Consider the following 24430-nt stretch of genomic DNA (forward strand, 5'->3'; position numbering starts at 1 on the left):
AGTCCTTAAAAAGTGGAGGAAGAGGTCAAGAACAGCACAAACATGGAATAAAATGACAATGAGTGAACGTAATGTAATCATTTCCCCAGGTTGATCCTCAGCAGAAGAAAACTCACAGATAATGAGTCAAGTAAAATATTGAAAAATTTGCCTTTGTTGACTTTGTTTTCAGAGTAAAGGAGATCATGTGCTTAGAGATAAAGGCCACACGTGTCCTTCAAACACTCAAGCTAAATGTAGTCTGTGTCTGAGTTAGGATCCTGTCATTTAAACCGCTGATGAAGCTAATGCTAATTGTGTGACAACAGTTTTAGAATACAGTGCATGTCAGGGTAATGTTTATGGCGTCAAGGTTATTTATTTAAGATGAGTTTGATGATCCCACAGATCAAAGACCACATTTTGTTGCGTTTAGAAAGAAAAGACAGTAGGGGAGTGTAAATTAATAAAAATTAAAGTTTTTATCCTTGTTTCGAAAATTTAGTCTGATGAAACATCTTAACCAGGTTTGGTGTCCGCTTCCCCAATGCATTACTAGTTAACGTTTATCACAGCAGGTGTAAAAAGGAAGTAAAGGTTGAGTTTTCCTTATTTTAATGTTGTTCCAACATCCATCATCAAGGTAATATTTTAACCGGTGCTTGTTTGTCTGTTAGCAGGATTGCTTCTAAAGCTCTAAACATAACTTGACTATATTTTAACCAAAGATAGGCCTTACGTCATGGAAGATTTCATTACATTTTGAAAGGGGATCCAGATCACTATACTGACGTTTGATCATTTTGGGAAAAAAAAACCCTTTGTCATCATTCATATCTATGTTCATAAATAGCCAATCTTTATGAAATTTGAATCAGTTATGTCAGTGAGGTTGATTCATCAATTACCCCCTCCGGGTTTTATCTGCAGTCAGATCCAGATCGCACATTTCATCGCAATTTTTCAAAAAAATTGGGGTTCCCATACATTCAAAATATTGTGTCAAACTCAAGGCCCAGGGGCCGAATCTGGCCATTTAGAGTATCAATTTCGGCCCGCTCAAGACTGTAAATAAAATAGAAAAATAAGAGAAACATTTTGTAAATTACCAACTATATCTTAGTCCCTCCAAATACAAGCGTTCAATTAAAATCCACAATATTTGCTCAGTTTTCCAGTTCTTATGTCACATGAAGGCAGTCATTTTTAATCTCACATTGTTGAAAGAATTCTCAATTTTTCAAAAATCTGGCAAAAAATTTTACTCAAATTATTCCACATTTCCCCCAAATCAGGGAAATTTAAGTGAAGATCCTGCAGGGGCTGATATACTCACACACTTTATCATTTATATGTGGAAGTGAAAAGCAGGGCACATTACAGCTGATGTCTGCAGTTTCTGAGAAATCTTTGTTTATACATTATTCTTTTGAAATTCATAAAAATACCTAACTAGTCTTACTATGGTCTACTGCAGGGGGTCATTCATATACATTAATGTATATAAGTCCCTCCTTCTTCCTATAGACCCCTATACAAATGCAAACCATCACTTAGAGCACTCAGCCAATAGGCTTTGACTTCCTGTTTTTGAGACTGTCAATCAAAGTGAATGCGGAATTGTGCACTGAAACAAGGCCGTGCGTCACAACAGCAAACAGCTAAATATGATTTTGGCTCTTACCCGACCCATAGACATATATCAATGCAACCCAATGCGGCCTTGTTATGTTACATGACGTGCGTGCAGAAAAGTAGAGGCGTGGCTTCTGGTAGAGTGGGAGAGGCAGGGGAAGGAAGTAGAGCTATTTAGGGCGGGACATCGAGACATTTCTCAGAAACTCTGGATATCAGCATTAATGTTGAATTTTTTCCCACAAAAAAAAAAAAAAAAAAAAAAATCTGTGGCCCACTTAAGGTCAAACTAGTCCTTATTTGGCCCCTGAACTAAAAGGAGTTTGACACTTCTGCGTTAAAGTGATCCAGTTAATGGTACCATGATCAGGATCACTGGGAATATCTGGCATAGATGGTATTTGGTGGTTGGTAGAGGTTTGTGCTCTTGTTTTGGTGTATTTTGGTGGCTTTTTCAAAAACAAAAAGATCAACTGAGACATGGACTTTGCTGACAAAGACAACCATCAATGTAAAGTAGAATTGTGACTAATAATAGGAATCATGAGCTCGGTTTTGGTTGTGAGACAGAGATTTTGTGTTTGCGAATGTTAAAAGGATTTTGATAGAAATGAACCTCTCACATCATGTAACACAAATCAGAGCGAGGCTTCAGTCTCTATTAATGAGTTGAAATATTTATTCTCCAAAACTGAAAAAATAAAAACAAACCCACCAACATAGTTTTAGTATATCATACAAAGACATGTTCAATGTTGCTATGTGAGTATTTGTTTCTCTTTAACTACAGTGTGAGGCAGTTTGAAAGGCTGGCGGAGCTGGTACGATGACGACACACATGAACCCCAAAGACAGAGAGAGAAGACACAAAGAGGTTAATAAAGAACCAAAATACCAAGAAAAGTGTGTGAAATTCATCCTTAAAGACACTTGAAATATTAAAACATGGTATGTTTTCTTCTTTTTAGGCTATTAGTTCCAAGAACTAAGCTGTCCAATGGTTGACAGACGCAGTTCGACCAGGTCTAGAGGAAATGACCTTAGCTAGTATCCTTATTAAATACAAAAATGTCTGACGTGACTTGAAATATCAAACCTGTTTTTTTTTGTTGCCAATTTCCACATTTGACTTTAAAAAAAAAAAAAAGAGACTAAACACTGTTAGACCGGCATCTGTTAAATACTACCCAGTGTCACAACTTTTCAGACACAGCTGATGCAGAGCGCACGTTAAGACACAGATAATCAAACAAGGAAAGGTCAGACACACAATGACCTGCAGCTACGCTTGCTTTAAGGAATTCTCTGACATCACTTCCTTCCAATCACTACTAAGCCTGTTTTTTCAAAACAACAGAACCTATAATCACATACTAAAAAAACATTGTGGCAGGACATTTTCTAGCTTCTTCTGGACCCTGTTTCCCAGTTAAACCATTGAAATAAAAGTGTTTTAAAAAGGAATCTCATAAAAATAAAAACTCTGCTGGGGATGCAGATGTGCCTCTGCTTATTGTGCTGCTGGATTCCAAACTTTCTTTTGAGTCTGAATAAAATAAAAACAAGAGAGAAGGAGAAAGGTAAGAATGTGTGTGTGTGTGTGTGTGTTTGGCAGTTTTGTGGTTCCAACAGGAAGGAGGTGAAAGGCAGAAAGTCCAGTGAAGTCCTGAACTTAATACGGTGAGAACTTAGACGAGGGAAAGTGCAGCTCACGCTCTGTTAACGTGGAAACAAAAGGAATTGTGGGGATTTGGCGAACAGTCGCGTATCTCGCTCCACGCTTTGTGCAGCGGGTTCTGATGGATCAGCCGTCGTTTGAAAAGTAAGGATCAAATAAATATGAAGCGAAGCAGAGACTTTTCACAACTGCGGGTGAAGCAAAGGGGTGTGACACGTGAGTTTATATTCCTCCATGGTTTGCTCCTCCCAAGCCTTGGCACAGTCCTTTATGGAAGCTTCCGGACACGGGTAAAATGTTTAGAAAAAGAAGCACCTTTTCTTTTGGCTTGAAAAAAAACAAAAAAACAAACAAACCAAATAAAAATATATATAAAAAAAACAAGAAAAAAAGGGGCTCAAAACTGTGTCTATAAATAGAAAAGAGGCAGACAGGAGCCAGTCAGTGTGAGGGGAAGCAGCAGCAGCAGCTTTTAGCCTGTGGAGGAAGAGGAGGAGGGAGACACACTTTAGTTTAACAAAGTGGATTTATCCCACTGCACAATACACTTTATGTTTGATTTTTCTATCTTTTCTACTTTGTACATATGTATCTTAATTACTTTTTAAATTAGTATAATTATTGTGATTATACTTTTCTTTTCTTTGTTTTGCTTTGTGGTATCCAGGAGGGGTGTCTCGATCTGATATCACTCTGAAAACAATATTTTTCGGATATTTTTTTTAAATTTTATTCAACTGTAGAATACCGTAGATATTATGTTGAAGGTTAAAATGTATGTAACCAATTGATTAATAATAAATGGGTCAGTTTTGCTGTTGTTGACTATTGTTCTCTGAGTAACATCACTTGATCAAACCTTTTCTAACATTTCACACTACAAAACAAGTAATTATAATTTTTTTTTAAATAAAGAAATGAATAAAATAAAATAAAAGTATGTATGATTCATGCCGATATCGTATCGAATCAAGCTCGGCATCGGCCGATACGCAAGGCTGAAATATCGGTATCATATCGGTAATGAAAAAGTTGTATGGGACATCCCTGGTATCCAGTGTGGACAGCAAAGTAAGAATTTAATTGTGCAGGGAAACATGTTTCCTTACTGTGCACATGATAATAAACACTTTGAATTGAATTTGAAGGAAATTTGAAATATTGTCATTTTTCATCTGGGTGGTCTTCATCCTCACCATCCTCCTCCTCGCCCCAGCCTTCTGCCACGCCCGCCAGCTCGTAATGCTTCTTCCTCAGCTCTCCGAGGCGCTCTCGCTCCTTCTGCAGGCGGGTCTCCAGCTCCAGAACCAGGACCTGAGGACCAACACAGGGGTACACGTTCAGATGACACTCACACACACTTAAAGAGAGAGAGAGAGAAAAAACATATTCCCTATGAGCCAGTCACATTCTGGCACAGGAGCCCATCATAGTCTAATATTCCAGAAAACTCGGTTGAGTCCTTGTTTTGTCAGAATAAATCTATAGAGGGAGGTATTGATTATTTACTGACGTCAATAAAATAAGAAGCAGCCATAACGTGCTGCAATGTCTGTATGAGCAACTCATCAGTTAACTGTCATTATTTCTATTAATATTGTATTTCCTCAATAACCCAATTTTTTTTTAAACAGGGAATTAAGGCAGGCAGCAGGAATTAATAAAAAAAAAAAAAAAACTTAATATCTTAAATATTTACTTGAAACACAATTATTCAATGAGTTTTTGAATGCGTTTGAATAGTTTAACACAGAAGATGATGTTTTTTTTTCTTGGAGTTTGTACTTAATTTGTGTGCTTGAATATAACCGTTTATCTCAGAATTTTTGTGTGTTTTTTTTTTTTTTATCTTTATTTGTTTATTTTTTATTTGTTTTTTTTGGGGGGGGGGGGGGGGTAGTTTTTGTTACAGCAAATCTAACAAGACATTAAAAAAAGGTTCAAAATAATGTGGTCTTCTATCAGGAAACTAACACAATGACACAGATTAATAAAGTCATCTGTACTAATAAACTAACTGAAGGGCATTTATGTGGTTAGTAGAGCCAGGGAAATAGACTGAATGACAAATGTAATTAGAAAAAAAATGAAAAGATAGAGAAAGGAGAGAGAAAGGAGAGGACACACAAATTAATAAAGATAAATAAATAATGACAAAGGGGTGACAGGGACACACATTAACACTATTCAGACATATATGTATATATTACATTATTTACTTTCACAGCTTTTTTGTTTGTTACATCTTTTAAGGTATTAAAATATAAAGTTTACCTTTTGTTGTTGTTGTCCTAGCCACATGTTTTTAGCTACAGCGAACAGAGAAGAGCTAATATGAAGTGTTTTATTTTGAAAACTTCCTGTTTCACTGTATTTGCTCTGTGCTGAGTTGTTGCGTCGTGCTCCGGCATCCGGCGCAAATAGAAGTCCTGCGTATCTCTGGCGGAGGGGTCCGGACTATCGGTGCTGGGACGAAGCAGATACGCAGCGCAGTGGACCCAGTGGAACCTAACACATACACTAAAGTGAAACCTATCAGCTCCGCTGGCGTGGTGGAGACGTAACGCAGCGGCGCCGCATCCAGCGGAGATTGGGGGTTAGTCCGTTTCACCGGCAGGATGAGACGGAGAATCAGACGTGACCCGACTCTCTCTGATTGGCTTGTGCACTAACGAGCGTTACGTATTTTAAAGAATGCTCTAATGGCATTTTTTCATTTCAGATCATCTCTTAAAACATAAAATCAGAACATTTTAAACGAGGAGCTCTCTGTGCAGCCACAACAATAAGGCGAGTGTGTGCAGTCCTCCTGTGTTTGCGTTCGACCGTGGGTGAAGCGGAGCGCTGACACACAGAGCAGCGTTTGAACGTCGGCTTCTCAGAGGATGAAAAACAATGCACCTTCAGAGCCACAAACGAAGCATTCACTACTCAAGGAGGCTTTTCTAATGCGTGGGTTGGAACTGTTTTTCTCCACAGTGCCATGAAAGGCACTGTGTAATATAAGCCTTGAATGGATCCACTGTCATCCTCTAACTTTTACAGCTAAAGTGTTTTTTTTTTTTAGGAGGAACAGACCATGGGGTCAGATCAGGATGGAGCTTTAGCTTCTGTTCTGGTTCTCACCTGGGCGTCCATCTCTTGTCGTTTGATCTGTGTGAGAGTCATGCTGGAGAAGTCCATTGTATCTGCAAAACAAACAATATGAAACCAAAAATAACAATTACATCTTCAATTATCCATGTTCAAATACAACTAAAACTACAATTACTAAAGTTTAAATTCAATTAGTCACAATTACTGAGCCTTTAATAACCAAGTCCATAAAACTGAACCTTCCTCTTGTGTTAGCATCTCTTATAACGTCTTAAATCAGCTGTAAATACACACACACACTGGGCCTTTTTTCTGTCAGTATATCCTCGATCAGTGGTTCCCAAAGGTTCCACAGTCTTCAGACTTTTAACCTGAAGCCATGTACCAACTACTCCTGCACACGTAATAACGTAATAATTTCATATTTGAATTTCCTAAAGAAAATGCATGTGAGGATGCAGGTGCTGGCCCGCGGCATTGAACACTGCAGTAGGATTAGCTTGGTGTTAGCATTAGCTAGCATTAGTTAACAAAAGCATTAGCATTAGAATTAGCTAACATTGGCCTATCATTAGCATTAGTTAACAACATTAGCCTAGCATTAACATTTGCTAACATTAATTAACATAAGCATTAGCCTCACATTAACAACATTTGCTAGCATTAGCATTTGTCAACATTAGCCTAGCATTAACATAACTAACATGAGCCTAATATTAGCATTAGCCAAACATTAGCATAAACATAACACTAGCATTTGTCTAATGTTAGCAATAGCTAGCAATAGCTGGCATTAACTAGCATTAGCGTAGTATTAGTACAAGTACCCCCTATGACAATTTGCGTACCCCACTTTGGAAACCTAGGCCCTAGATTATTATTTTTTTCCAATAGTAAAATCAATCAACTTTATTTTTCCCCAATAGGGGCGATTCAGAGTGCAAAGATATGTGGAGCATAAAGACATTGAAGCTACAATAAAAGACAGCGTACATAAAACCACATAACAACATAAAAATATGTAACAGTGTGATTTGACTCAATAAAAAAAAACAAGGTAACGTAAAAACAATGAAACAAATATAAAAATAAATCCAGCGAAGAAACAAATTTATTAAGTCACCATAACTAAACATAATAAACGAGTGTCATGATGACTATGATCCTGAAGAGAAGTGACAGGTAAACTTGATATGAAACATATTTTAATAATTGTTAACTATGTATGTGTCAGCCATAGAACTGTAACATGGTTCCACAGGTTTGGGTTTAATTAGATTGTAATTGACAATATTGACATAATTCCCACGCCAATTATAATTACATAGTGAATTATAAATAAATTATGATTAGAACAGCAATATATTTTTTTCAATTACAACTATGTCATAATATTAATTAATTGTCAATTATGTGGCTACAATTAAAATTGTAAATATTGTGAATGAACATCTTGAACATTAAAGGGCTGAGGAGACGATGTTCTCACCCGTTTCCTCGATCTGAGACTTTCCAGATTTGGTGGAGGCCACGACGGCGGCGGTGGCTTGTGTGACGCCGCGGGATGCCTGCTGGAGGCGCTGCAGGTTGTTGCTGTCTTTGTCGGCTTTTACCTGCAGAGCGTTCACACACACCACACGGCTGTGATTTATGGCCTGGCCTACACGTCCATTCCCAGGATTGGTTTTGACTGTACATGTTTGCGGCTCACCTTGGAGGCAGCGACTAGCTGTGCAGTGCTGGCTGCTATCTCGTGCGAAGTCACCATCAGCTCTTCAAACTTCCCTTTGCCCTGCACCACCATGTCAGCAGCATCTCTGTGAGCAACACAGTGAGCATTGATTAACATCAAAACACTTCACAATCACAACTCTGTCTGGAATAGCTCTCTATAAAAACATCCAGGGATGGGTCGATTGTAATTTTAATTGTGTTTTACGTAATTAGGGTCAGAGCACAACAGTGTGTAGAACCCTGTTGAAATACACCTCGTTTTTATTATTATTATTATTATTTCATTCACGCAAATTATCGCATTTTTGAGGGCTTAAACACGTTCAATAACTCATGAAAATTTGAAAGCATATTAGAACTGGCAAAAAACTTGATATTTTAAGAGAAAATTGTGTTTGCTCCCAGCTGGCACTGATGACGTCATCACTGTGGAACTTTTGCAAATTTCTGACATTATCACTCTCTACAGTGATGACGTCAGAATTCTACAGTGTACTGAAGAACTATTACTTCAGTACACTGATGATTTCCCTGATCTGGGTAAGTACTGTTATTTCTTTCTACAAAACTACCACATTCCCAAAAATTACACAATGTTAGCTTATTGTCTAATGATTTACATGTTTTATACCCACACAAACAAATCAAGCACCTCCAGTTATGGTTTAACCCAACCATCATTCATAGTCAGCGCCAGTAAAAGGAATAAAAAAAAAAGACAACACTGACTACAGATGAGAATACACAAAAAAGGACTGTTCAGAACAACTCAAGAATGTTTGACCAGAGAGACATGTAAACCCATGTAAATTTGCGATGGTAAAACAGGGGACGGGACCCAGATAAGCAAACTGCTTCTCTCGTCTCCTTTTTCGGCATGTACAAAAAAAAAAAAAAAGTAAAAAAAAAAATGAATGTAACCATGTCGGAAATAAACTGAATAAATAAATAAAAATAAATAAATCATAGACATAATTTTTGCACAGAACATTGCAGGAAAGTTTGTGATATACAGTAATCCTTGAAAATGGTCAGCTACGTCTCAACACTTTAAAAGTTCTGCCACACCCCGACATGCAACACACCTCAACATGCACCACTTTCCGACATGGTGCGGTTGTGAGGGCCCGTTCATCACTGCTTGCAGCTTTAATTTAATTGTAATGGAATTGTAATTGAGTTCAGATAGTTGACTTTGTAATTAGCATGGAAATTCTTTAAAAACTGTCATTTACAATTTCCTTATCACAAAACTGGAGAACCGTGTTACAGTTCTATGGATTACACATTAGTTAATAAGGGTGTAACAATACATGTATTTGTATTGAACCGTTTCGGTACAGGACGTTCGGTTCGGGTACAGGGTTGTGCACGGGTGAGTTCCCGGAACAGAACGGAAGTTGCATGTTTACTTTCGGATGCAGCTACATGTGCAGCCCGTGTACGTCATGGCTAATGCTAGCAAGAAACCAGGGCTGGAGGACCCTCCCCTGTCGCTAAAGTCTCCTGCTTGGGAACACTTTGGTTTCTGGGTGAAATACTGCAACGGAGAAAGACCAGTGGATAAAACGAGGGCAGTGTGCCAACACTGTTCAGCTGAGATCGGATATGTTTCCGGGAACACGACGAACATGCTAACTCACTTGAAACGGCACTACCCGAGTGCGAATATCACTGCGACAAGAAAGGAAATGTCCTTAGTGCAAACGCAGCTGACTTCAGCATTCAAGCAGCCTCTGCCTAGCAATTCAGATCTGGCCAAAGCTATAACAACTGCCATCGGAGTCTTTATAGCAGCGGATAAAAACTGTTAACAAGCTGTGAGGAGCTTATTTTTATAATACTTTATGTATTTTTTGTTTGAGAATATTATTATTACCAGGCAGCACTTTACAACAGTATAGTTTTTTTTTTTTAAACTTTATTTTCATATTCTGTATAATGTTAAATTCATTGTTGGTTTACTAAAGTTTCGAATAAACAACAAGCAAATTTATGTTTTGCATTTTGTTCCATGTTGTACCGAAAATTAACCAAACCGTGACCTCAATATCGAGGTACGTATCGAACCGTGATTTTTGTGTATCGTTACACGCTAGTAGTTAACAATCACTAAAATATGTCAACTTTTCCCACTACCTGTCAATTCTCGAGGATCATTTCACCATTTAAAAATAAATAAATGAATAAAATCGAGGGGTGTACTGACACAAAAGAGGCTCGGACGCTCACACCAGAAACATTAATACCACTATTTTCAAGAATAAGGAAGCTTAACAAAGTCACCAAGAGATGAAAAACTAATTAGATGATGGATAATGTTTTTTCTTAAGTGTATTTTAAATCTGATTTAAGACATGGGTCAAACTGACCCGTTATCATTAGAGATGCTAACAGAAAGCTAACATAAGAGGAAGGTTAACTTTTATGGGGTTATTTAGTTCAGGTTCGGTAATTGTGATAATGGAATTTGAACTTTAGGAAGATAATAATTGTAATTTTAATTGTAATAGGAAAAAATGCCGGTCACATTGAACATGGAGAATCTAAAGACATGATAGTAATTGAAAAATGCACTTTATCAGTATGAATATAACCAACAGAACCTCAGGGCGGTCTCCTTTTAAAACTCTTCTATGTTTTTCCCACGACAAAGTGAGTGCTTTGGTTGCCCTGCATTTATTTACTTGTGAAGGTCACATCTTCATTTCTTTGGGACTTTTAAAGATTCTCGGAGTAAACACTGTCAGCTGCTTACGACACCATTTTTTTTGGACCCATTGCTTTATTGACACGAGCTGTGTTGTTATGTTGAGGCTACTTACACCATGACTGTTGCTCCCCATCCCACAGCTTTGGAGGCAGAGATCAGGCCCTCCGTCCAGCGGGAATTCTTGACATAGAATTCCTTCATGGACGCTGCCCCCTGGTGGCAGAACATTATCAAAACATTGGTGTTTGGAGAGAGACTCACAGCTATGTGCGTTGCTGTCATTAACATGGCAAGGTGAAAAGCTTTGCTTAAAGAAGTTACAGATTTTACATTAACGGAGAAGAAAAAAAAAATGATTAAAGTCCATCAGTCTCTAGATCAGTGGTTCTCAACCTTTTCAGCCTGCGACCCCCATAATAAAGGTCCCAGAGAGTGGGGACTCTTACTGTAGCTGAAGGTGTCTGAACACAGACATGAACATTGAAGAACAGTCATGTGGAGACAGGGCCATCTATAAGGGGAATAAAGGGGAGAGATTTTTGGGGTCCATCCATAAAGTCAGCAAAATGATGGTCCATTGTTCTATGAATAATATCCACTGTTATCCAGGAAGTTTATTATTATTTGAGCCATATTATATAGTGATGATGTAAATCCTTGTTTTAATCGAAAACAAAATGGGTTAAAAGTGACCAAAAATGGTGGAAAAGGTGGCGAAATTAGATTTTGAAAACCCTCAGAAATGGGTTAAAAGTTGCAAATTAGAGTGGCCAAAATACGGACAGAAAACGTGGTCAAATAATGGGAAAAGCAAATCATGAATGTGGTTAAATTGGCAAAAAAAAACAAAAAAAACATGAAATATGGTGAAAAAAGGTTAAAAGTCACAATAATGAAACAAAATATGCTACATTAGGTGGGAAAAGTGGTAGAAAGCATTAATAAGAGGCAAAAATGTCTTGAAAGTGGAAACAATATCCATTAAAATTTGATGTAGCAAAAACGAGTTTGGTGTAGTTGCAGAAAAATTGTAAATATAAGCAAAAATGGGCTCAAATTGTTCAAAACATATTCTTAGTTTCTTGAAAGTATCTGGCGATCCCCTTCCAGTGTTCCCAAGGTTGAGAACCCCTGCTCTAAACAATGGAAAAGTCCTGTATTTCACTATAATTCGATGGTTTTTAAAATAAATAGCTAACAGCTGCTGCAACATGCAGTGTAACTCACCCTGCCACTTTCAACAATGTCCCTTTGCAGGTCTTTGGAAGACAAAACAAGTAACTTGATGGCCTGCATCAGGTCTGTGCAGGATCCCAAAATCCTGCAGGGGGCGACAGAGCAGAGCAACTCAAAGCAAGATTAAAAGCAAGAATATCCAAACATACATATGCAGAAAGAAAAATTAAAAGGAAAAACAAATAATTGACATTGCACATGATAACAGAAAAGTAGTAGTAAGTGAGTGTTTTGCACTGTAAATTCTGTATATTGTCTATATTTCTGTATTTATATTTTATATCGACCGCGTTTGCTGTTTTTTCTTTCAATTCTGCTGGAAACCATAATTTCCCCAAGGGATACTTCCCAAAAGATCAATAAAGTGCTATTCATCCATCTATCTATCTAATTAAAAAATGTAAATGTCAAAAGGTAAAAAAGAAAATCTGACTTAATTTTAAATCAGTATATTGGTTAAAAAAAAAATTGACAAAACAGTTTTTCTGTTTCAATTTTTTACATTTTAGAAAACAAGTATTTACTGTTAAAACTTTATGTGGTAACGTATTGCAAAAATATATGTTGTTATTTTCAACTATATGAAGAAAGTGGCCTTTAAAAAAGATGCTGCTTGTCTTCTGGTCATTATGTGTTTTCTTATAATTCATTTAAAAAAAAAAGTAACTAAAAAGTAACAAGAGGAAGTAACAAGTAACAAAAAAATGTCGAGTCATCTTCTGGCTTTGCTGATATCATGCACGTATGAAGAATAAACTAAAAGTGATGTCGCAAAAAAAAAAAAAAGACACTCAAAACTGCTTCTGATCTGATCCTCACCTCTCGTTGACCTCCATCTTGATCCCAGTATCCACTGCTCGAGACTTGTTAAGCATTTCCTGTGAGGATGCAAAGAAAGGACACTTTGATGTTAATCCGGATGTAATGTGAAACAGGGGAGACTGTTTTTAAAAAGCTTAACACACTAAGAATGCATCCAAACGCTCCATTCACCTCGATCCTGGCAGCTGCTGACTCCACAGCGGAGGATGTGGCAGCCATTTCCTGTTCCACCAGATCTCCCAGTTCCCCCTGCTTCAGCTCCAAACCCCGGGGACGCAATTTCTGGAACAAAAAGTGACAAAAATCTGCATGTGGGCCAAACTTGAAGAGAAAGAGAGATTAAAAGTAAATATTCCAGTGGAAATAATTTAATAGATCACGCTCTGGAGAGCAGAACAAAAAACCCCGTCTAATATTTGGATCTTCAAGGGAGAAGAATACAGACAAGAGGAGAATATGTGGACTGTTCATTCTTTGGTTATTCCATTTGAAAACCAAATCAAAATAACAAAAAACGGTGTGGACATTTTTGTTTTACTGACTTAAAACCAAAACAGAAATACAGAAACATCAAAAAACAAGGAACACCAGTAGATTCATTACACCACCTCTGGTTTATTCATAATGTTTCAATTCACCAGTTCATCAGTAATGTGACTTTTGTGTTTCTCTTTTTCTTTAGTCCAGGAGTAAAAGTCCTCCCCTCTGTGTGGTGAGCTAAAAACATGAAGCTCTTGTCCTAGTTTCCCCTAAATATCCAAATATCAGACAAGCAGAAAATGTTATTTTAAAACAGAAAAACGCTGCTCGTCTGGTTTTTTATTTTTCTGTATTAATGTTTAGGTTTTAGCTCTGTAAAACACAATAACCACACTGTTTATTTCGTTATTTTGATTTGGTTTTAAAACGGAATAACCAAAGAACGAAGGGTACACGGCTTGTGGCGCCTCAACAATGTTAAAATGTATAATATTATAAAGAATCAACTTTGTCCACATTTTACAACTGGGAGTACCAACCTCAGCAGTGGCCAGGATGGCCTCCAGCATGGCCCTCAGTTTGCTGATGTCTGTCTGAACCAGGCTGTCGGCTTGTTTCATCTGTCCCAGGAGGAGCAGAGCCTCGGCCCCGCACGCCTTCACTGAGTCCGACAGCGCTGGGAAAACCAAGGCCACAGAGGACGTCTGTTAGCACCAAATCACTGACACAACAACACACACCAGTGCACGGGGAAGGTGTGTTGCAGTTTCTAATTGGTCGCTGCTTTTGAGCATTTCAATTCTATTTCCATCTATGCATTAATCCATTACAATTATGTCTTTAATCATACATGTTCAATTATAATTACAGTGACAACATTTTTTCCAATTACAAATATCATTCTCCACCTGTAAGTCAATTACAGTTACGTTCTCAATTACAATTGCTGTGCCTTTAATAAATAAGCCCATAAAATGTAGCCTTCCTCTTTTAGCTTCGTGTTAGCATCTCTAATGATCAGTTATGACCCACGAACCTGTGAAATACATTAAAAACAATATTATCTATCATGTAATTTGTTTCTCATCTCTTGGTTACCTTGTTAGGCTTCTTTATCTGTGAAAATCGTGGTTTTAATATTTTTGGTGTGGGTGTCTGAGCCTTTTTTGTGTCAGTGTAGCCCTATAGGTTTACTTTTTTTTACTTCTTTAAATAGCAGTGGGAAAACTTGACATGAAACATACATTTAGAATTATTAACTACATATGTGTGTAAGCCACAGAACTGTAACAAGATTCCCCAGTTTTTCATTTCATTGAATTGCAATTAACAGTTTTTAACCTTTTAACCATTGTGATTAAAACAACAAAAGTTTTTTTGAATTACAATTACACAATTCCAATTATTATTGACCCCCAACCCCGTTCACAATACAACTTTTTCACTTCCAATATAATATCGATAATGCAGCATTGTGTAATGACTGATGTCAGCACGAATCATACACGCATTTTAACAACACTTAACAACAAAATAACGCAAAACACAAAGGTAACACTATATATTTAGGTACTGTAATAATGGCTAATTATTAATGCATAGTAAGCACAAATTAACAGCTAATATGCTGCTTGTTAACATTTATGAATCTATATATACTGTAATAATGATAACTGATGCTGATTAACAGTTAATAAGCACTTTTAAGATGAAATAAGGTGCTTATTAAAAATAATAGACTAAATGAGCGATTAGTATTTATAAATGTTAACATGCATCTTATAAGCGTTAATTAACTGTTAATTTGTGCTTATTATGCATTAATTAAGCATTATTACAGTACCTTAATATAAAGCGTCAACAACACAAACTTTCTCTTGGGGTGTTTTTCTTAAAATAGCTAATAAACAATGATCTAAAAAAAAACACCTTTATGATGTTATGAATAACGTATTTATGTTGTCAAATACAAGCATGACCACAAACTATTAAATGTGATTGCACTTACTAAATGCTACGTCGTCAATATAGCAGAAAGTTGCATCCATTGTCAAATGTACGGTAATAATGACTCAATGAGTTATTTAGATACTGTGGTTGAAAAAGTTTGTGGACAGCCATTCCATAGCATAGTATTTTTTTTCTAAAGTCACTCCTAATCTTTAATTAAGAGCAATATTTTTCGTTTTTTCTTTTTTTTGCTACAGACACGGCCAAAAAACTTCCTGTTTTTCTGATGAGCCTTTAATACATACTTTATTAAATAACTGAAGAAATTGTACGATTTAAAACCACTGATCATCTGTTATTTTCTTATTAAAAATAAATAGTCTAAATGATTGGAACAGTACAAACCAAGGCCAATGCATTACATCAGACACAGAGGATCATTTCAACACTCTAAATACATGAAATAACGCACGGACACACACCTGCATGTCAGGACATGACGCTGCATGAGCTTCACTGACTCATGCAGTGATTCATGACGGTAAAAAAAACACACTGAGACAGAAAGCCACACCCCTCTCACTATCTCTGTGTCCCAATGAATCAAACTCACCATCAGCTTGCTCCACAGGCACCATGTGAGAGGTGGCACTGCCCTGAATGATGGTGTCCCCCACCAGGTGGCCACACTGGGTCACCACACGCACCAGTTCAGACACGCCTGCACAAATACAACAGGGGAAAAAATACTGTAATACTGTTTTTACAGTAAAGCAGCTGATTCTTTTATGAAAGTGTCTGGAGATACGTTAAACCTAGGTTTCGCTAACGTGGGTTCGATTCCCACGTTTGACAAATATTTTTTTCTTCTTCATTTTAACATATTTAACACGGCAAATTACACCTTTAAAAATTGATATTAAACTATCTCCCTCTTCCTCCCGACACGCAGAGATTACCCGTTTAGCTCGGTTTAGTTGATGGTTTAATCTCACGATCGCAGCATAATCAATAATCCACTCAGATCCACACATATTCTGTGTTAGTATGTGGTGCTGTGAGCTGCTGGATACTTCACAATATCACTCCGTAGCGCCATAATTGCTCTCGACCCTGCTTCTTCCTCCTTAGCTAATGGTAGCATCAGTGGCTAATCTATCATCTAAAGGTGCGCTGCTGCCACCTTCAGGGCACAGTTGGTCACTACATCACACTACAGCTTAGATATTGATGAGGGACCTGCGGCAGGGTGTATTCTTGTAATCTCCGTGAAAAAACGTAAATTATGTAATATTACGTCAATGGCACTGAATGAGTTATGACAGCTGAGGATTCTAAGCAGTATGTAGAGTTTAGTCTCCATTTGGATCCAGATTAATGAGTTACACAGGAGGAGGACCAGGAATAGTGGCTTCAATGTTCATCTATCATGACGACAGAGACAAATTTACTTAACAACCAGACTGAGTGTCATTAGGGACTGTAATGCTGAAGGGGATGAACGCTGCATTTCACATAGAGAATTGTGGGTAGGTAGGTGAAATTGTTTTTGTTGTTTTTTTTAAACTTTATTATCTAAAGAGTAAGTTGAAGTTTTGTTTATGACTCTCATAATGCTACAGATGTGATTACAGCATTAATACCTCCGCCAAGGAGGTAATATTTCCACTGGCGACTGGCTTTATATATTTATTTGCTAGCAGGATTACGTCAAAAGTACTTCACGGATTTTGACAAAGTTTGACTCAAAGATAGACCTTACATCATGGAAGATTCCATTACATTTTGGAGGGGAACCAGATCAATATAGTGATTCTGGATCAATTTCAAAAATGAAAAAAAAATATCCCTCTCTCTCATCGGTGTCGAAAGATAAAAAAAAAAAAAAAAATCATAATTTGAGTTGTAGACGACCGATCTTTAGGAAATTTGACTCCATTATGTCGGGTTAGTTCCAAAATGATCCCATTCAGTTGCATTGTGCATTTCATCGTGATTAACAAAAAATAAATTTTTAAAGCGTGAACAATCACAATACCATGAGATGACTGCTAATATCTGGCAAATAAGAGATTTGACACTTGATGGAGGTTTGTGCTCTTGTTCTGGTAAACAGGAACAGGAAGTAGAGGTTTAGTGGTCTATATTTAAATGCTGTTCTCGTAACAAGGCCATGTTTTCACCGGCATTAGTTTGTCTGTTAACAGGACATCTGGCAAAGAAGGCATTTGGTGCTTGGCGGAAGTTTGCACTCTGAGTACTCATTTTTTTTTCCCATTAAAGATATTAACAAGTAATTTGGGAAGCTTTAGATTCTTTATTTACAATAATCTGTTCCGTAATGAGACAAAGGAAGTTTTTACATAGCGGTTCTTCTCTAAATACTGAGTAGACACTGGAAAAGTCTATCATTTGCATCACTTCATGATAGAATGTGGAGGTATTTGATATCCTGCGTGTGGGTGCAGGTGTCTCACTTGTGCTATCAGCTAAGAAAGACTCTCTGGCAGAATGTAGTCGCTCCAAACAGTCCAGCGAGGCTTGACATCTGGATGCCAGATAGTCTGCAGAGACACAAACACAAAGCAGACAAACATTAGCGCTCAGTGAGCAAGCAGGTGATAATTCATTCAAATGAATTGTGTCATTGTGAAAGCCTCGTGTCGACAGTAGAAAAATGTGTTTTAGCAGGAGTTAAGTGTTTTTCCAACCTTGGGGTCGTGAAATAAAAGGAAGTCTCCATAAATGTCTAGTAATAACAAAATAAAATAAAATGACTAATTAAAGTTTTTCAAATGAAAACACCACACAATCTTATAACAACAATTCTATACTTTCCTTTTCTCCAATCCAATTCTAGTTCAAATAAAATCATCCCGTCACCTTTGTGCACTAATCCTGGCTACTCTGTATTTGTAACACTATGACAAACATGGTCAAAAAGTCTCTGGGGTCACCAGACATTTGTGAAAGAACAAATGGGGTCAGGACATGAAAAAGGTTAGGAACCACTGAAACAAACAAATGCAACAATATCAACGTCTTTTCTTGGATTCTTAGAGAAACATTTTTGCCATTTTTTTTTTTGTTCTGTGAAGAAAAATCTTAATCTTAAATAAAAAAAAAAGTTTACAGGCACTTTAAAGTAGCAATTCTCAACTGGTGGGTCAGGATCCAAAAGTGGGTCGTGGACCTGTACAGATAGGCTCACGGACAGCTGGTCAAAAATAAATACCTAATGTATTGATTGATTGTTGTAAATATCTGTATCATATTTGTATTATTATTATTATTATTATTATTATTATTATTATCTATCTTACTTTATTTTTTACTACTGTAATGTGTGTGTATCTAATCCTTTTTTTTAAACAGTATTTTACTTAATTATACACTTATTTAATGTTGATTCTTTCTTTTGTCTTTGTTTAACGTCTATTCTTTTATTTGTGATACTTTTTTGAGTGGCTGTAACAAAAGCAAGTTCCCCCTGGGATTAACAAAGGAATTCTGATTCTGATGTCACTCATCTTGTAATTGTCTTTTATCTTGAAAGAAACTTTTCTTTTGACGGACATGCTGTGAAATGCATGTTGCACAGGAAAATATATAAATTTATGTTTTTTTTAAAAGATTTTATATGTGCGTTTTCAACAGCTATTTATGAAAAACTAAATATGGTTGGTTAAATAAATTAAATTTGATGACCGAGGCAAAATGTGGGTCCCAGGGTGAGACCAGTTGAGAACCCCTGCTTTAAAGGTCGATGAGTTGTGATTTGTGACCTGCGGAGCTGGTGCAGCTGAGGTGTGCCGGGTCATCGATCTGAGCCAGCGAGTCCTGGATGATCCTCTCTGACTCCTCTACAGCTGCCTGCAGGCTGCTCCATCGAGCCGCCACCAGCTGACTCTCCAATGCCTGCTCCCTGCTCTCCTGCACACGCACACCTACCACAGTTACCCTGACACCACAACGCACGTGCACCTTAAAAAACAAACACCTCCTCACCTTCTCGTTGAGCTGATTCTGCAGGGCTTCGGCCGTCTTCACTCCACTCTCACGCTCAGTCACCAGGCAGCTCTGGACTCTCTCTAGCTCCTCCCCCTTGACAACAAGCTCAGCCTCTACCTTGGATAATGTCTGCACCAGTTGGGCCTTCTCCGACTCCAGAGCAGTCATTTGAGAACTGAGCACCTCGCTCGACTGTATTGAAGGGGAAAAAAAGGAGGAAACGGCACAGTCAACAATGGATGGAAGTGTTCGGAGGTGTGGTGTGTTCAACTTCTCACGCAAGAACTTGAACCTAAGAATGAAAAACAATCCATCTGCTGACACCGATTATAACAACTCTGTCCAGGTTTAAGTTTGTGCAGAGTCATGCAGTCTCCACTAGTGTTTGCCTTGAGGTTAAATCCAACAAACACAGGAACAAAAAGCCTGCTTGTGCTTGGATTTCAATGAGTTTGCTGCGGGTAAGAGGTGCATGCATAAGAAGCAGCTGGAAGACTTACAGCCTGGGTGGTAGGCAGAAGGTCCCATCAGACAGCGAGAAATACAGAAGAAAAAAAAAAAGAAGCGTTAGGAATAACATGAGGAATATGAGATGATGGGACGAGATGAAACGTGGGCTTCGTGTGAAAAGAAGAGCAGAGGATGAAAAGAGACGGAGGTGAAGGATAACAGAAAGAGAAAAAGCAAATAAATGTAAAACACAGAATCAGTCAGATGAGCTTTTAAATCTGACACTATTTGTGAAACAGAAAAAACAACAACATAGAATAGATGAGAACAAGTACCGTAATACTGTGAAGATGAACATTTAAAAAAAAAAAAAAAAAAAAAATCAGATAAATCCATAGTGTCAGCCTCATAGATCAATAAATCAAAGATCATTTACTCAGTAAAATAAGATGTAAAAGGTTGAAATTTGATCTCCACTGTAAACAAAGTTTCCTACATTGCATTGTGGGATGTGGAGTCTTGTAAACAGATGCATAGACATGTTTTTACTTAATTCTTACTTTAATTTCTTGTGTTTAACCCCAAGACTGGTGTTTTTACAGACTGAAAGTAGTGGCAAAACAATGGCTGATGTTTATTTTCGTGTTTATATGGAAAAATCTGAAACCGGACGAAATTGAATGTCTCCAGGAGTGAGGTGATATCACGAGAATACTGGGAACAAAAATGGTGTCAAGCAGATCACTGTCCTCCTCTAGTGAAGAAACACAAGAAATCACATTACGAATGAAGGAGAAAACCCTTCTATGCATCCGTCTAAAGGACTCAACATCCCACAATGTGATGCATAAAACTTTTCCAAAAATGTCAACTAAGTAAGTGTTTACAGCTGCAATTTCAACCTTTTACATCTGATTTATTGACCCGTTAGACCTACACTATGGGTTTATCTGCTTTAAGCAGACAGATAGAGTTTATGGTTCTCGCGCTATGACTGTCAGCCAAAGACAAAACAGCGTGAGATGACTTTGGGTTTTTTTTTTTACTTGTGTATGACCCAATTTTGTTGACGCCTCTAAATTAAATGAGTATCCTCAGGGAATAGACAGCCTCAAACAAGGGACTAATGTGAATGTGTCTTTAATTTGGACACAGTAACACTCTCTATAGACACTATGATCACGTTGTAGTGCCTCCTGAACAGATTTATTTCTATAGTTTCTCTTCAACCTGATGTGGGACCAAGACTGGTTCATGTTCTAATCAAGATCATTTCTATCATCATTTTATGTGTTTTTTGTGTCCTTTTGTTTGTTTTCTAGTCTCATTTTGTGTATTTTGGTGTTGTCTCTCTGTTCTTTGTATTATTCATTAGATTTTTGTTGTATTTTGTGTGTTGTTGGTATTATTTAAATTATTATCTCAGTGTGTGTGTGTTATTTAGTGTCGTTGGGTTGCTTTTTTTAATGTCGTTTTGTATGTTTCTGTTATTGTTGAGTATTTTGTAGTGATCTTGTGTATTCTTCTCTCATTTAGTGCATCTTTGTTGTCGTTTTGTGTGTTGCGGGAAATAGTAAGTATTTTTCTCTCTTGGTGTGTGTGTTTTTAACTTCATATTGTGTATTTTGTTGTCGTTTGTCTATTGTTTTTATTCTTCTGTATATTCTGTACACTTATTTTGTGTGTTTTTTGTTGTCATTTTGTGAGTTGCAGGTAATATTTAGTTTGTTTATAATTTTTAAAACCCTATATTTCAATACTTTCATTTGATAATTTTCCTCGCTCTCAAGTACCCCTTGTTGTGCCATCGCGTACCCCGATTTGAGAAACACTGGTTTAGGGTACAAGTTAAAACTCAATCAAATCAAACCAAAAAAAAAGATTCTAGAAGTAAAATAATTTTACCAAATTGTATATATGTATGATCCTCCTACAGAAACAGGATTTAGTATTCATCAACAGGAAATGATTCTGAGCCGAAAAATGGAAGAGAAAATTGAGATGATTCACTGCTATCAAATGTAATTTTTCAGAAAGCTCTGAGGGAAAGAACATTCATGTAGTGAACAATGTAGAGTGGAAGTGAGAGTCTTAAATAATTGATAACTAGAAGAGGAGCAGGAGATATGAGACGCCCATTATTAGACTTCATCCAGACTACTGCACTACATCAAAATCAGGATGAAGAACTTCATGTTATCGGTCTGTTTCCTCCATTAGCTGGAACTTTTTAAGATACTGAAAAACCGTTCCAAATGTATTCAAGTTTCAGGTGGGGAAGGTTTTCACAGTAAGTCTGGGGTCTGGACGTCAGATTGAGGAGCTTTTGATGTGTGAGAAGGCTTTATGAGGAGAGAGAACCTGCTGTGAGGAGGCCATGGTGGACTTCAAAGAGTCCAGTTCACACCGACTGGACGTCAAATCTCTCTGAAGCGCCTGAAGCTCCTCCAGTTGCTCTTTCTCCTGAAGAAAAACATAGAAAAACTCATTAATAATAATGAAGCTAAAAAACATGAATACTATGCACCTCAGTCATACCATCAAACAAACACCTTTAATTCTGATCATGTGCACAACAATCAGTCTTTGGACCAAAGCTTGGTTTTAAGTGATGATATGAAATGCAAGGTATCAAAATGATTACATTTTTTTTTTTTTTTTAACAAAATAAAAGCTCTTAACTGAAGATTAACCACTTAGTTTATGAACACTTTTTCGTTTCCACCTAAAATAATAAAATTCAATAATAAAAAATATTCATCACACACTAATGTGTTTTATAAACCAAAAACACGCAATTTATATATAAATATATATAAAAAAGATCAAATTAAACATGAAGGATCTGGTTAACAAAGTATGAAAATAATCTAAAATTTGAATCCAAAAGCTGGAGAAAACAAATATGCACAAATTAACTTGTTTTAATTGAAGCCAAAGTTAGTACAAATAGTTGTGAGTCTGTCTTTAAGGTCATTATTAAAGTTAGTCAAAAGATTCTAAAAATAAATTCAGCAAGTGGTTTGCAAAGTAACTACAATGCTAACAGTAAGGTTTGGGATAATACTGTATCTTTATGGATTTGTTCTTCCACTAACATAAATTGAGTGTTTCTCATGAAGTACGATGGGTCGGCACTAGTAAAGGCTTCAATACACACTTAGTTTAACTCAGTGACGATTGCAAATTGTGAATTTGGAGGAAGACGACTAAATTACACTGAATAAACAGTAGCTTCAAAGTTATATCTGTCTTTGCTTGACTATCATCAAGTTAAACAAAAACAAAGCGCTTGGCTTTTAAAGTAGTTTCATATAAAGCCTGAACTTTCTCCTCACCTGCCTGTCTGCAGATTCCTGAGCGGCCTTCACCTTCTCCTGCATCTCTTTCCTAATGGATTCCACCTCATCCTGCGCCGCCCGAGCCACTGTCATCTGCCGGGTCACCTCTGCATTCTGCGACACATTCGATGCAGACGAGCAGCAAAATAAAATAAAATACACCTGATCCTCAGATGGAAACAGAATGGGTTGTGTAAGTGTTGCTCGCTCACCCTTCTCAATAAGTCTGCATGGCTCTGAACCAGCTCAGTGTACTTTTCCTTTAGTTTGGAGTAGCGCTGCTCATTGGCCTGGGCCTTTTCTGATGAAGGAATAAAGAAGGAACAAATAAACGTAAGTTTTTACCCAAAAATTGACTGATGTCATCCCTTCCCTGTTTTCTTATTTTTTTTTAAGATCAATTTGGATTTGTTCCACCAACATTTGTTCCCATTCCTATGCCTTATCTCAGAAAAAAATCATTTCTTCCCCCATTTTTATGTACTGTATTGAGACATTAAAAAAATTCCAAAAAGTTAAAATTTTTATACCTTTGCTTATCTAAGAAAACAAAAACATTTTTTTCCATTTCTATGCCTCACTATAGCCTTATCTCAGAAAAAAAAAATCATTTTCCCCCTTTGTTATGTCTTACTATAGCCTAACCTCAGAAAAAACATCTAAAATGTTGCCATTTTTATGCCTTTTCTTATCTTAGAAAAAAATATCATTTGTTTCCATTTTTATGCCTTACTCTAGCATTACGACTCAGTAAAAAAAATCAAAAATTGTTCAATTTGTATGCCTTTCTAATACTATAGCCCCACTCAGCAACTGCCACCCCACTGTGGCACCTGGAATTCTCAGTGGTAAATTCTCAGGATAAAAATGATCCTGGATTTGGGTTGTAGAATTGCAAAAACCTCTTACATTTAAACCTTTGCACGTGACTTTGCTGTCACGACAAAAGAAACATACAGAGTTGTAAAAAAGTCTCTAAGGTTAGGGTTTTGATCTGCCCTTTTATTTTGAAAAGTGCAACTTAATGACTTCATACTCTCGATCTCTGTCAGGCTGCGCTGCTGATTCTCCGTGTCTTCCCTGACTCGCCGCAGGTCGTCCAGCTCTGCCTTCAGGAACTCGCTCTCTCCAGCAGCCTGCAGCCTCAGATGGCTTTGCTCTGCAAGCTCCGCCTCCAGCTCATTGACACGCCCCCTTAATGCCTGACATAGCCGGCCACTCTGAAAAAGAAAAGTGGGATGGGAAAAAACAGACGGAGATGAGGAACAGGGGCAAAGAATCAGCAGGTACTTCAGAAACTAAGAC

The 24430-nt window shown here is 37.2% G+C and overlaps 1 protein-coding gene across 3 annotated transcripts in view; it reads right to left on the reverse strand.

Moving 5' to 3' along the window:
- Positions 1–2269: 2269 nt before the first annotated feature.
- hip1 (huntingtin interacting protein 1) overlaps positions 2270–24430 on the reverse strand; it is a 62447-nt gene continuing 40286 nt past the window's right edge. For 2 of the 3 annotated variants that reach the window (XM_028464630.1, XM_028464632.1), the window contains exons 14-32: positions 24162–24345; positions 23338–23426; positions 23123–23239; positions 22146–22247; positions 20892–20894; positions 19332–19526; positions 19109–19256; positions 17801–17887; positions 15937–16044; positions 13913–14049; positions 13065–13175; positions 12891–12949; positions 12063–12156; positions 10948–11048; positions 8100–8205; positions 7878–8001; positions 6419–6480; positions 4489–4606; positions 2270–3769 (exon numbers count right to left, since the gene is read on the reverse strand). In XM_028464630.1, the coding sequence (XP_028320431.1) occupies positions 3765–3769; positions 4489–4606; positions 6419–6480; positions 7878–8001; positions 8100–8205; positions 10948–11048; positions 12063–12156; positions 12891–12949; positions 13065–13175; positions 13913–14049; positions 15937–16044; positions 17801–17887; positions 19109–19256; positions 19332–19526; positions 20892–20894; positions 22146–22247; positions 23123–23239; positions 23338–23426; positions 24162–24345 (1950 nt within the window). In that variant the 3' untranslated portion in view covers positions 2270–3764. The remainder of the gene's footprint in view (positions 3770–4488; positions 4607–6418; positions 6481–7877; positions 8002–8099; positions 8206–10947; positions 11049–12062; positions 12157–12890; positions 12950–13064; positions 13176–13912; positions 14050–15936; positions 16045–17800; positions 17888–19108; positions 19257–19331; positions 19527–20891; positions 20895–22145; positions 22248–23122; positions 23240–23337; positions 23427–24161; positions 24346–24430) is intronic. The other variant, XM_028464631.1, reaches the window with a different exon arrangement.

Source organism: Gouania willdenowi, chromosome 13 (genome assembly GCF_900634775.1).
Source record: "Gouania willdenowi chromosome 13, fGouWil2.1, whole genome shotgun sequence".
Classification (NCBI taxonomy): Eukaryota; Metazoa; Chordata; class Actinopteri; order Blenniiformes; family Gobiesocidae; genus Gouania; species Gouania willdenowi.